Raw genomic sequence first — 13,558 nt, forward strand, 5'->3', positions numbered from 1 at the left:
GGTCATCCAGTGCCCAAGCCATGATGTTGCCACTCTTCTGGAGCAGGATGGACTCAAACCTTCTGTGCTTTGGGAGGGTGGAGGAAAGGGGTGCCCTGCCTGGATTGTCTGCAGGTGGCATGGAGAGCGCAAGGGGAATCTGGGGCACAGTCTCGCTGCTGTTGTCTCTGTTTGTGTGCTGGCATGGTTGGTGATGAATAGCTGAGCTCTGGAGGCCTCCCCAGGGCCAGGGTCGTGCTCCAGGACCATTGGTGTTCCCTTGCAGGTTGTGGTGCCTGCAAAACCTCAGAGTGTGGTGCAGGGATATGTTCCTGAGCCTGCTGTGGTCCAACCTAAGGCCAGTAGCGCTGGACACATCCCTGCTCTGCCATTGTGGCTCTGAACACTCTCTAACACTTCCTAAATTTCACTGAAAGCCACATCTGCCTCTTCCCTGACTCCAAACTCCCTCCCTGGGCTCTTCCTCAACCCCACCCATAATTTAGAGTCTGGTGAGGGATGGTTGACCAGGTTGGCCAGGGCTTGGAGCATCCTGGCCTCGTGGACAGTGTCCCTGCCTGTGGCTGGGGTGGAACTGGTTGAGCTTCCAGGGTCCTTTCCAAACTGAACCATTCCATGATTCTGTGGTGGCAGAATGCTGGAGACCTGCTCAAGCAGGGCAGGGATGGGATTTCACCGTGGGCCTCAGGGAGCTCACTGAGCCCCTTTCCCTTTCCATCAGGCACCGAGTTGGTGGCTGAATTTTACACTTGGAATTGGGCAGTTGTGCAGTTGATGTGCAGGACTGGTTATCACTGCTGAGGCTCCTGGCAGGGAGGGCCTGCTGAGGGTGTGGAAGAGACTCTAGTGGGATGAGTGGTGAGGGGGAAACCCTGGATCATGGGCAGACCAGGCCTGGCAGCTCCTCAGGTGCACATGGGGTTTGCCTTGAGGTTTCTCTACAAGCACAGCCTCCCCTGTGCCCTGGGCTGGGCACGGGCTGGGAGTGGGTGCCAGGGCTGGGTGAGTGGAGAGGCACCTCTACAGCATTTGGCAGGGCTCGGGTGTACCCTTGGCACAGATTTCCTCAGCCCCCCTCGGAGCTGGTGACTCTTCCCTCGTCGCTGAATAAATTAGCACCACAAGTGCTCACGGGGTGTGACTAAAGCAGGGCAGCTTTGGCAGCGAGGGGGAGGCCCCCGGCTCCAGCCCGGCAGGCTCCCAGATGAGATAACTCCTCAGCAGAAGTGCCATGGGGGTGGGAAGGATGTACCCGTGGCAAAACCTCTAGTGAAATCATGGAAAATCACCAGCCATGCCTCTGTGTCTCAGCAAGGATTGAAGCTGTGCCCTGCTCATGGGGAGACTGAGGCACAAAGCCTCACTTTCCCAAAGGTAAGGGGACTTTGCAGTGATGCTCCCTCTGTGACAGGCACAGGATTTTCTCTCAGTGGTTGTGGACCACTTCCCTGTGCCTTGTTCTCTGTCAGAGGAGTCTGCATCCACCTTGGGCTGGAAACCAACCCTGTTGCTGGGATGGATCCCAGTGCTGCGTTCCCTGGCAGAGTCAGGGGCTGGTTCACCTCGATGTGCTGCTTCTGTAGGGAATGCATTTCCTTCTGCTGCTGTTTGAAGTAACCTTCCTTGAGAGACAAATCAAAGACTCTCAACACCTCAACACGAGGAAGGACTTCTTCCAAAGCACCAGAACAGCTGCCTGGGGAACGCATGGAGTCTCCCTCCCTGGAGACATTCCAAACTCACCTGCGTGTGGCACCTGCTTGGGGTTTGACCCTGTCTTGAGAGGGCTTTGGACTAGATGGTCTTCAGAGGTCCCTTCCAACCCCAACTATTCTGGGCTTCTGGGATTCTGTGACTTCAGCCTAACAGAGCAAAGGACAGGGGGTTTGGTTGCAAAGTTATGTAGCAGAAGGATGGATGAGCCATATGACACACAGCAGAGCAGCAACTGGGAAAGGAAATTAACCGGAATTGTGGCTTTTTTGTGTTGGTTCGGTGGCTGCTGAAATCCCTCCTTGTCCCTGTGGATGGATCTGAGTGCAGACCACATCCTGGAAGAGGGGTGTGAGCTTGGTCTCATGGATCAGGTGCATCCGTCTCCTCCCTTCCAGGGCACATGGTGGTTTTCCAACCTCTTGTGCACCAAAGGAATTGGGATTTCCCCAGGATTTCCACAGCCCTGTCTTTCAGTGATGCTGCTGGGTGCAGGTGACTGGATTAGGGTGTGATTACAGGATTTGGGGGTTTGGTTTGTGTTTTTGATGGTTTGGGTGACCCCCTCGTGCCAACTGGGGCAGCTGTGCCAAAGAGTAAAATCCAGCTCGTGTTCCAGCACCACAGTCTCGTGCTCCTCCAGAGCACTCCCTGTGCTTCCACACAGCCCCTGGGATCCTCAGGGCTTCAGCAGCCTCCTCAGACCTGTGGTCCTCCTTGGAATACCCTGAGATCCCACCTTTCCCTGGGGTCAGGGCGAGACATGTGGCCCACTTTGGAAACAGGGAAACTGAGTCAGGGCCCCCGACACGACCCCCACAGCACGTCCCAAGGTGACAAAGCCCTGTAGATTCCTGTAGGTGTCTATGTGACCGTGTTTGGGTGCCAGCCCTGGGGCTTCAGCTCCCTCTTCCCCCCCAGGGCCCGGCACAGATTTTGGCTCCTTGTCTGACAAGGTTTTGCTGAGGAGCAATTGTGTCTCTGCACAATGAGGAGCAGGTGGCTGTCTGAAAATACCCTCTGGAAGTGGTGTGTAATGCCTCCCCTCCCACTGGGAAGTAAAAATACCAGTGCAATGCTAGCACTTACTGCTCCCTGCAAAGAAACTGTCAGATCTGGATGTTTTTCCTTATGGATTCTCCTCTGGCTTAGCAACTTGAGTGAGCAAGGGTTGAGGTGGGAACTGCTTCATGGGTTTGGAGCAAGTCTTTGGGGCAGAAGTGTGTGCTTTAAGGTAAGATATTGGGAGTAGCTGCCTTTTATTGCTTGCAGTGTCCCCTGTCCCCACTCTTTAGGGGCACCCAGGGCTTCCCACCACCTGAGACAGCTCCAAACCCTGGAGACGCTGCCTGAATGTCCTGTTCTGCCACTGCTGCATCTCCAACTAGGGACAAGTTGGACATTGTCCCACTGGGGGCGAAGGACACACTGCTGCAGGTGTGGGGACTCCAGGAGACCTCCCAGACCTGGAGGAGAGAGGAGGCACCTCTGTGTCTTTCCTCAAGTCTCCACCACATTCCCAGCCCCGATCTCAGCAAATCCATCTCACCTTTTGGAACAGGAATCCAATCCTCTGCTGCTGAAAAGTGGCACCTTATTTCCAGCCAGAATGCCTCATTTCCCTTGTTATCCCTGGGTGTCCTGGCCATGGGCAGCCCCTGGCAGCAGCCAGGGACCATCTGTGCAGTTCCCTGCCGGCTGCGGGGCTGCCTTAGGGAATTTGGGAGCACTGTTACCATATGGGCCCCATGGAAAACTGCATCTTCCTTGTCCCTCTCAGGGGACTGGAGGTCCCAAGAGACCACAATGTATCCTGGGAATAAATGAGGGGACCTGGGAGAAATCTGGGATAAGGCTGTATCTTTTCCCGACCTCTAATTACCACGTCTCTCACTGAGGGCAGCAGAAATGGGCTCTGTGGCTTGGTAGGGATGATGAGGAGGTTCCCACTCTGCCATCCCACTGCTCAGAGGGTCACTACTGACCTTCCCTAGGGTAGGCCAGGGTGGGTTGGTGGCTCAACATGTCCTGGCTGCTTCCAAGTGCTGTCTGACTTCAGTGAGGGTGGGCAGGACTTGTGCTGGGATGTGGCTCTGTCTGCAGGGGCAGTGTTTGGGATGAGCTTGCTGGGAATGTTAGGATGTGACACTTGCAGCCTGTCCTGGGGTCACAAGTTCCTGAAAGGTAAAACTAACAGCAAAAGGGCATCAGACTCTGGTCCCTCCTGGATCTGGCAGAGAGGTGTCAGTGTGGGAGGTCAGTGTGGGTGCTGGACCCCAAGTTTGGCTGGTTGGGCAGAGGGGAGGCTGTTCCTGTGCTGGGGAGCTGAGTGAGGGTCGCTGGTGTGGGCTCTGCCACCCCAACTCTGTGCTTCCAAGGCCAAGCTGGGCATCTGAGAAGGATTTTCCAGGAGCAGAAAAGATCAGAGTGACATTTTTATGGGATGATCAATCTCTGAGAGCTTGTTGCCTCCAAGGAGTGCATTAAAGCCTCTTTGCCAGCTGCCTGCTGGGTGATGGTCCTGCTGACAGAGCCACCAAGGCTTTTCTCTTCTTCTTGTCAGGGCTGGGATGAGAGTGGAGCTGTTCAGAGAGGAAACACGAGGCTGTCTCTATCCTGTGTGTGTGGGTAAAGCTGTGGGTGCTTCTCACCCTCGTTGGGAAGGGAAAGCCAGGGTGCTCCCTGGGACCCAGCATCCCACGGGCAGCCTGACTCACTGCTGAGCTGTGCTGAGCAAATCAGCTCCAGGGCAAAAACCCCTTCTGCTCCCCATCAGCTGCTCCACATCTAGGCACCTTTGTGAGGAAGTGGCCTCTCTGAGCAGGCAACATGTGATGGTGCTGTTTTCCATCCCCAAAAGTGGGGAAAATATCGTTTTGGGGTGGAGGGGGGAGGATAGTAAAGCAAGCACGTTTTCCCTGGCAAGAAACCTGCTCCCAGCAAGCCTGTGCCTGGCAGCCCCATGGGACTAAAAATACCCAGCAAGGGCTGGAGTTGTGCAGTGTGTGTTTGCTCAGCTCCCAGCTGTCTCCTTGCAGCCTCTACCCGATGATTATCCCAGCACTTAAGGCCCTCTAAAGCCAGGCAGGAGCATTTAGGGAGTTCTCCCAGAGACCTGTGAAAGGTTGAGATTTACAGGCACTAATTGGGAGCAGGCTCAGGCCCTTCTGACCTCCAGAAGCAAAAAGCTGCTCTGGGTGTGCCCTTGCTGCTGCTGCAGTCACAGCAGAGCAGACAGGGGGGTGTCTGGGCTGTCACCCACACTGACGTCCCCAAGGTCCTTCAAAGTGACCGCTGGCATGTGTGGGTTTGCCTGGGAGCTGCTGAGCTTTGCTGGGTAGGGACAGAGCCTGGGTGTGCCCCCTCCAGCTGGGCTTCCTGGGAGAGGCACCTGGGAATGGGTGAGGTCCTCTTGCTTTTGGAGCATGGAGAAAAGCCCAGGGTTTGAGGTGGACCAGAAATAAGGGGAAGTTGACCCTGGAAAGGAACATCCTGAACATTCCTGCTCGTGTGTACATCCCTGGCTGCATGGATGTTCCTGAATCCTTGTCCCTGTGTGCACATCCCTGCACACTCACCTGTGCCTGTTGCTTACTGAACTCACTTCCTGCTCCACAGGCCTCGAAGACAGCAGGGATCAAACCCAGCCTGGTCCTGACTCCTTCACGTGCCATCCCAAATAAACCCTTTGCATCTGCCCTGACTCTGGGTGTTGGCCCTTCCCAGAGTGTGAGAGCCGAAATGAGGGATGTGGGACTCCAGGCAGCTCTCCAAAATGCAGTTTATTGTATCCACGAGGTTACAGCAGTCCAGGGTCGTGGGCAACAGAGTCTGTGCCTACAGCTGTCAGCTCCAGCTGCAGGCAGGCCTGGAGACCCTTTGGTTTTGTTACAATGCATTATAGACTTTTCTTTGCTGAGCATCTTCATACAGCAGAACCAATCTATGCCTTGGCTATTGTCCATAGCCTATCATAACTGCTATCATTACCATATTCATGTTACTGTTCTCCAATCACTAAAAGTCAGTACATTACAGTTTAAGCTAGAAGTTGTTATTCAGTTTTCTTGCAGTGGAAAATTCTGAGACCTTTTTTCTACTTGCCACCTCAGCAGGCTTGTTTGCCTGTGCTCTCTTCTTGCTTGGTAAAAACATCTCCTTGTTTGGGGTGGGTTTTTCCTTTGCTCTAAGTCATAAAATCCCCTTCTAACTAACATCCCCTTTGCCTCCTTGGTTATCCAGTCAGACTGGCTCAGCAATTCTTTTCTTTTATATCAAAACTTGCTTCCAACTCTATTCCTTCATCAGACTCCACATTCAAAAATCTTTCTGGTAAGCATACATATCTGTGAGACTTTCTTGTCAAACTTTCATCCTTCCCAACACCAGAGCCTGGGCTACTCCTGGGACTCGTGGTGTTGCTGTGAAAGCTGCAGTGGTTGAATCCAGAAATGATCACTCACAAATCCATGGAGTAGGAGGGTTGCTGTGGTTGTTAGAGGAATGGATCCATGACGGGGATGCAGGAGGCAGCTCAGTGTCTGTCCATGAATGTGGATGGTCCCACTGCAGTGCAGGGAATTTTCCACTCTTGGATTTTGCCATGGTTCCAGCCAGGATTGGATTGTGTCCAGAGCATCCCCCTGGATTTCCCTGCCAGGGACCCTCTGGCAGAGGGATTCTCAGAGTGCCACAGCATCCTGGAAGGCACAGAGAGCCCCAAGAGCCCTGGGCTGGCTGTCCCCACCTGTCTAGGGGTCTCAGGCCAAGCCAGGGGGGCTTTGGCTACTCTTTGGGGTGGTGGGAGGTCTCACCCTGCTCATAGGGCTGCTCCAGCTGTAGGGGTTTGTAGCAGCTGCCTTACACCTCTGTTTGTGTCCTTGGTGGTCCAGGACGAGTCAGTGCAGACACCCCCAGACCCAGGCACGGAGGAGATCGGGGTCACCAACACTGCCTTGTCCAGGAGAGTTTGATGCTTCACTGAGCATCCTCAGGGACAGGGCACAGAGGCTTTTGGGGACCAGTGGAATTGGGTGAGTCCAGCCTGGACCAGCTGTGTAAGATCCCTGTGATTCTGTGATCAGCCTCCCCAGGCTGAGGGACCGGCTGTGCTCATCTCCCTGCACAAGCACACAGGAATAACAGGATGTGACTGTGGGCAGGAGCAGGTTTGCAGTGAAACAAAACCCCCCCAGAACAACCCGTGCACCATGGGGGAAGCAGAAAGAAAATCAGCTCTTGGATGTAAATCTGTGCCTTTTCCTGCACTGTGTGGGTCCAGCCCCATGGGGGTGTGGGTGGCTGCCATGGCCCTGCTGGAATTGGCATCTGCAGAGTCTCCTCATGGTAAGGGTGTCTCTCCTTTGCAGCTGGGATAAATTTCCATCCCATCATTGCTCAGGTCAGATTGATGTCTTGGTCATTCCCTCCAACATTTCCCTTCCCTGAGGGCTTGCAGGGCTCTTCCCTCCGTGCCTTGATTAATATCTCTTAATTCATCTGCTAATTTCTCCCAGTTCCCAACCAGCAGCTGGCTGGGGCCAGGCCCATGGGGCTCATTTTGCCATTCGAGTCGTGCTCAGGAGCTGCCAGGCTTTGCCCAGCCTGGGTGTTCCTTCTCTGTGCTCATCCCTCAGGCAGAGGCACAGCAGAGGAGGGGGCATGCAAGTCACCTCATTTAGGCTCTGCACCCAAATTAACAGGGCTTAGCCCTGGGGTAGGACTGGCTTCTGCTCTTCTTGGCCCTGCATCTCCCTGGAGTCTGGGACCTCTTAACCCCAGGAAAGCTGGCAGGGAGCCACATGCCTGTGGGTACCCCTGGGGCTGTTCATTAGGGGCTGTAGAACTGGAAAGCATTTTCCCTGCTTAATTATGAGGACGAGGCTCATGTCCAACTCAACCCAAGGAGAGCAGGGGATGGAATGGTCCCTCACTCCGTGCCTTTTGCTCCACCAGCCTTGTTTTTGTGGGATCCCGCTGGGATGGTGTCCTGGTTTAGGGCAAATTGGGGAGAAAACCTCCAAAAGGGGCCCTCCAGAAAGCAAACCCACACAGCCCCTCCCCCCACCTGGTTTGGGAAAAATTTCCTCAGAGAGAAGTGGAAAAAACCTATTTACTTAACAGGCAGAGCACTGCCCAGCACAAAAATGAACAATACCAGATGACAAAACTCATTGGCTGCTCTGAAGAGATGACAAATCAGAAAGTCTCTCCAGTGGGTGCTCACTCTGTTACCAATCCCTCCAGCACTGGGAAAGGCTGCTGCCCATGTAGGTCCCCATAGGCCACAAAGTGCAAGCTCTTGGTGCTGCCCAGGTCCCAGAGCAGAGCAGGTTCAAACAGTTCCAAGAAAAGGGAAAGAAAAAAAACAGTCCAGGGAAAACTCTGCCTCAGCCAGCTCAACCAACTAAAAAGCAAAGGAGCGCTCTGTTCTGTTCCGTCAGTGCCCAGACAACACAGTGCAGCGCAGAATGTTGCTTTTTCAGGAGTGAGTGCAGCCTCTGATAACAAACTCTGTGCTTCTTCTTCTCCCCACCTTTGCTCTCAGAGCCAGTCTTGAAGGCACAGAATAGAATATCCAGCATGAACAGAACACCCAGTCGGGGATACAAGCATCATGACCTCACCCTAGGACAGATGGGATGTCCTCAGTGCAGTTACCCCACAAATCCACAGTTACCCTGGCCATCCACCTCCTAACAGCCAGGACAGAGTGTGAATAACCCTCCAAGCCTCAGGACAGTGTTATATATCCACAACAGGTTTTATCCCACTTGAGGATCCAACCTGTGAAGGGAGGGGAGGACACCACCTGTGGGACAGCCCTGTCCTCTGTTTCCTGAAGCTGGCTCTCAGCATCATGCAGCATGCACAGTGAGGGGCTGCTGCTTTTGCCAGAACCTCTCTATTTTTAGAGAGTTTTTTGTGTCAAACTCAAACTTCCTTCAGCTGATGAGCCAATGTCATCCAAAGAGCAGAGTTCTGATTCCCCTGCCCTGGCAGTGTCTGGTGTGACAAAGGCACCTCCTCACAAGTGTCACCTTTCATCAGGGCAGGTCCCTGCTGTGCCACTGAGCTGTTGGGCACAAGAGCTTTCATCCCAGCCCAAAGGTCCAGAACACGCTGCTCTGGCCCAGGCCTGTGTGCAGGTCCTTTTTATCCATGTGTGTGGGGAAGAGTTGCAAGGGGAAGTGACACAGAATCCCAGCTGGTTTGGGCTGGAAGGGACTTTAAGGCTCATCCTGTCCCACCCCCTGCCATGGGCAGGGACACCCCCCACTTTCCCAGGTTACTCCAAGCCCCGTCCAGCCTGGCCTTGGACACGTCCAGAAATGGGGCAGCCACAGCTTTAGATGCATCCACAGACTGAGAATATTCAGACCTGTCCTTGAGCATTTCATCTGCAAAGTTTAAAACTGGAGTGGGGCCTGCCCCGGAAGCAGCTCTGGACCAGCACTCCTCACCCTGGGCCTGCCATGTTGTGTGTTGCTGCTCAGCTTGAGCCCTGCTTATGGTTTGTCCCCTGGCACAGATGGTGACTAGGGTGGGCAGGTCCCCACGGTGGCTGGGGTGGCAGTGTCACACTCACCCTTGCTGCTGGGGACCCTTGCCCAGCTGCAGAGGGCTGAAGTTCCCCCACAGGACTGTGACTCCCCATCTGGCACCTTGTCTGGGATGATTTAGGCAAGGTGGGGCTGTGGGCTCCAGCATCAGCCCTGGGCTGGGTTCTCAGGTCCAGCCATGCTTTAATCCTGCCTGTATATTGCCCAAATGTCAGCTCTGCCTCCTCCCTCCAGCTTCTCATCACTGGTGCTTGTGCTTGGGCAGGAATTTGGGGATGCTACTGCCTTCATCCCCTGTCCCCTGGGAGAAGTTTGACCGAGGGAGGATGTGCTGGAATTCAGTTGTCACTGAACAGCTGGGCCCAGCACATCTGTCTAGAGGAGGGGGGAGCATTAATCCAATCATTCGACTCAACTGTTGTTGTGACTTCCTGCCAGGTTTGGGCTAAACTCAGGTTGGAGCCTGATTTTCTGCAAATTCCCTGAGGCTGGGGAACAGTGGGGCCACAGGGGCTCTGGGCAGCCAGGAGTTCCACAGAGGGCATGGGATCCTGGCTCAGAATATGTGAATGCCAAAGACAGCTGCAGGATTTTGGGTGCCGAGGTTGCTGTTTCCTGCAGCTTGGTACCATCCTGGATTTGGTGTAGTGGCACAGGAGGTACAGCCTGGCACAGCCCATTCATGTGGGTGCTGAGCCCACATGGTGCAGCTCTCAAGGGTTTGACTGAGGGCAGAGGGGGCTGGGCAGGTCTCTGGGCATTTTGGGGCCAGCAGAGGGATCTGATCTCTGTCCCCTCTGCTGCAGGTCACTGATGGGTGTTTGAAGAACTGTGATGCTCAACGGAGACACGCTTCCACGTCAGCAGTGACACCTCATCCAGCCTTAGGGAAAACAGCCCATCTGCACCAGAGCCCCCTCAGCATGCCTAGGCAGCCCAAGCATTCCCTGGACCCTCCCTGTGCTGGCTTGGGCTCTCCATTGAGACAAATCCTCAAGGATCATTTTGTCCCCCTCTGAACAGCCTGTGGGTCACAGACACTGCAGCCCCTTGGAAAGGCATCAGGGAGGTGACACACAGGACCCAGGAGAGGTGACATACAGCACCCAGGAGAGGTGACACACAGGACCCAGGAGAGCTGGCAGCAGGAGCTGGCAGTGACGAGCAGCCAGCAGGGCACTGGTGACTGCGAGGACCCTGTTGGTGCCCAGGACATCCCTGCACCCTGCTGGAGTGATGCCAGCTGCTGCTTAGCCCGCAGGAGGAAGGGATGGGGAGTCCCCCTCCTTGAACACCCCACTGTCCCCTCCCGTGCTGGCTCCCCTGGCCCCCGGGAGCCCGCAGTGATGTGACCTGTGCTCAGCACACCCTCAGCCCCGTCGGGACCCTCCCCCAGCCAGCCCAGCCATGATGTGCGAGGTGATGCCCACCATCAGCGAGGGGGACCCGCTGGGCCCCCCCCAGGGCTCGGAGGCGGACGCTGACTTCGAGCAGCTGATGGTGAACATGCTGGACGAGAGAGACAAGCTGCTGGACACCCTGCGGGAGACGCGCGAGACGCTCGCTGTCACCCAGAGCCGCCTGCAGGAGACGCTCCGGGAGCGGGACCAGCTCCAGAGGCAGCTGAACTCGGCACTCCCGCAGGTGAGGACCTGCCCTGGCACGGGCAGAGCCTGCCCTGAGGCACACAAGGGGGATTCGATGTGGGGTTTAGCTCAGGGCCCTGGGGGGGTGGCTTGCTGTGACAGTGGTGACGCTGCCGTGAGTGTCGCGCCTCATGTCAACAGTAAATCCTGTCGGTTCTCTCAGGCCAAGCCACAACCAGCTGGGACATCTCCCCTTCTCCTCTGTACCCTTGCTGGTCTTTGAGGAGGGGTAGGAGTGCAATCCCCCTGTCCAAGGGAATGGATTTGGAGAAGGGGGAAAACCTCCCCGAGGACAGCCCAGCGTGAGAGCAAGGCAGATGCAGAGCCTTCACTTCCTATGGGGACAGTCAGTGTGCTGGGGGACAGCACCTGGCCAGCAGATAGCTCATTCTGGGCAGCAGATCTGGCTTTCTGCCTCCAGTCAACTTCTTGGGATGTTAGGAAGTGCCTAGCCCACACTGGCGCTTTAGATGGGGACATCAGCCATTGATCACTCTCCTTCCCCACTGTGCAGAGCAGCCCCACTGCTGCCCCTCCCTCCCCAGAGGGGCTCCTTTCTATCAGCCCCATTTCCCAGTGGTGCAGTGGGACTTCTGTGTCTCAGTCTTGGTCCTGAGAGGGGACCCTGGAGGCAGAGCTGATGCAGGGTGGGGACTGGGCCATCTCAGGGAGCAGAGGGGCAGAGGACAGAGGCTGCCAGAAGTCCATGCTCTGTGAGCAGCCCAGGGCTTGGGGAATCAGGGCTTGCCTTGGGGCTTCTGCTGGTGCTCTGCTCCTGGTTCCTCCACCTGCAGGACCCTCTCCAGGTACTCCAGGTTTGGTTTTGATTTCCACAAAGATATTCAGGCCAGAAGAGGGTGAGGTGGATGAATCCAGTATCACAGGGCTGTGCAGGATGAGTCTGAGCTGCCCACCATCCCTGTGGGGCTTTTTGGGAGAGCACAGTGTCCCAGGGCTCAGACTTAGGGTAACAGGGATTTTGGGGGGGCTGTTGCTCTGCTCCATTGTGCATATAGTGTGGGAAGAGCCCAACAGCCAAGGGAAGCAGGAGGCTTCAAATGTTTGTATCTGTTCTAACTCTGCAGTGCTGAAACCTGAGATCCTCCTTGCCTGGGTGTTGGGGTTTGGAACACCTCAGAGAGATGGGAAATGGGTCAAAAATAGTGGCATGAGCTAGGACAGAGCTTGGGCTGTTGGCTGGCCAGCTCTCTGCATCCCGGCCTTGTCTGGATGGAGGAAAGCAACTTGGGAGCAGCTGCTCCATAGGCAAAGCTGGGCTGGTCCTGGCTCTGCCCAAGATGCTGAGAGCAAAACACCCAACAGTGCTTCCCAGGAGCTCCTGGGATCCCTATGAATGAGTCTACCTTCCTGAAAGAGTTGCTGAGACGTACCCAGGTGCATCCAGTCTCACCACCACCTCCCTGTGTTGAGGGCTCGGTCCCTCTGCTCCCCGCCTTGGAGAGAGCAAGCCGGGTCACCCTGACGCTCTGCCCGCCCCACCGCAGCCTCCCGGATTAAGGGATGCGCGGATTTAGCCTCGGCTCCCGCTCCAGGGACGGGCCCTCGGAGCCTCGGGGTGTGCTCGGAGCAATCTGGGTCAGCACTCAGGGACGCGCTGGCAGCGCTGTGCCTGCGACCCCCGGCGTGCCTGGCTGGGGCCGCCCTTGGCCCCTCCGGCCCCGGGATGTGACCGGGGCGGCTCCCATGGGGAATCCCCCGCAGCTTCTGCTGCCTCCCGCGGTCCCTGCGCGGGCAGGGGGCTCCACGCCTGGGCACGGTGGCCACCGGTGCCCCCCGTGCTCTCCCCCGGACATGAGGGCTCGGCATGAACACGGGAAGCAAATCCAGAGGCGCTCACCTGCCCAATGGGATTAATGCCAGCATGTGCATGTACCAGGTAAGTGGGACCGGGACGCGCGGGTCTCTCCCCAGGGCACTGGGGAGCATCTCATGGGTCTGTCCCATCCTCTCCTCCTTCTCTGTGAGCTCTTTTACCCAGGAGCTTCCTGCAGTGTCTCAGACCCCATTGGGAATGGGATGCAGGCTGGATTTCTGGGAGAATCCCTTTTTTGAGGGCAGGATTGGGCACCCAGGCTCATCACTAGTGTCCCCTGGGTGCAGCCAGGCTGGGGGATGCTCTGCCTGCTGATGCTGGGATGGGTGGCTTCTGGGGACGTGGCACTCTGCACTTTCTCAGGGCACAGTGGCAGCTGGATGCTGCTGTGTCGGCATGGGATCCAAAGGGACAGGCTGGGAATGTGCATCTGGTGCAGATCCAGGCGTGGGCCAGGCAGGGGATGTGCCTGTCCAGGGCAAGCTCCTTTGCAGGGATGCTGCAGGGATGCTCCTGCCTGTAGCTCCCATTCCCCTTTGCCTGTGCTGCATGGCTGAACCATCCTCATTCCCAATCCACGGGGGCATCCCTCAGCCCCAAAAAGGCAGAACTCCAGGGCGATTTCCTGGGGAGACTAAGCTGCCTTAATGCTTCTTACATGATTTATTTATTCATGTGGGAGTGCTGAATGTGACTTAATCGGGCTGAAAGCTCCAGCCCCCCTGTTCTGCTGGGAATTCATGGCTGAGGACCGAGCCCTGAGCAGTCCCCCAAGGCCCTGGATTTGCTCCCAGCTGCCTCCT

At 56.2% G+C, this 13,558-nt stretch overlaps 1 protein-coding gene across 1 annotated transcript in view; it reads left to right on the forward strand.

Moving 5' to 3' along the window:
* Positions 1-10,682: 10,682 nt before the first annotated feature.
* The window catches only part of PPFIA4 (PTPRF interacting protein alpha 4), a gene marked incomplete at both ends in the record, with an annotated part of 30,877 nt that continues 28,001 nt past the window's right edge, over positions 10,683-13,558 (forward strand). The window contains one exon of the mRNA XM_084220587.1: positions 10,683-10,919. Within this exon, the coding sequence (XP_084076713.1) occupies positions 10,683-10,919 (237 nt within the window). The remainder of the gene's footprint in view (positions 10,920-13,558) is intronic.

The sequence above is a fragment of the Fringilla coelebs genome (genome assembly GCF_963513975.1).
Source record: "Fringilla coelebs genome assembly, chromosome: 23".
NCBI lineage: Eukaryota > Metazoa > Chordata > Aves > Passeriformes > Fringillidae > Fringilla > Fringilla coelebs.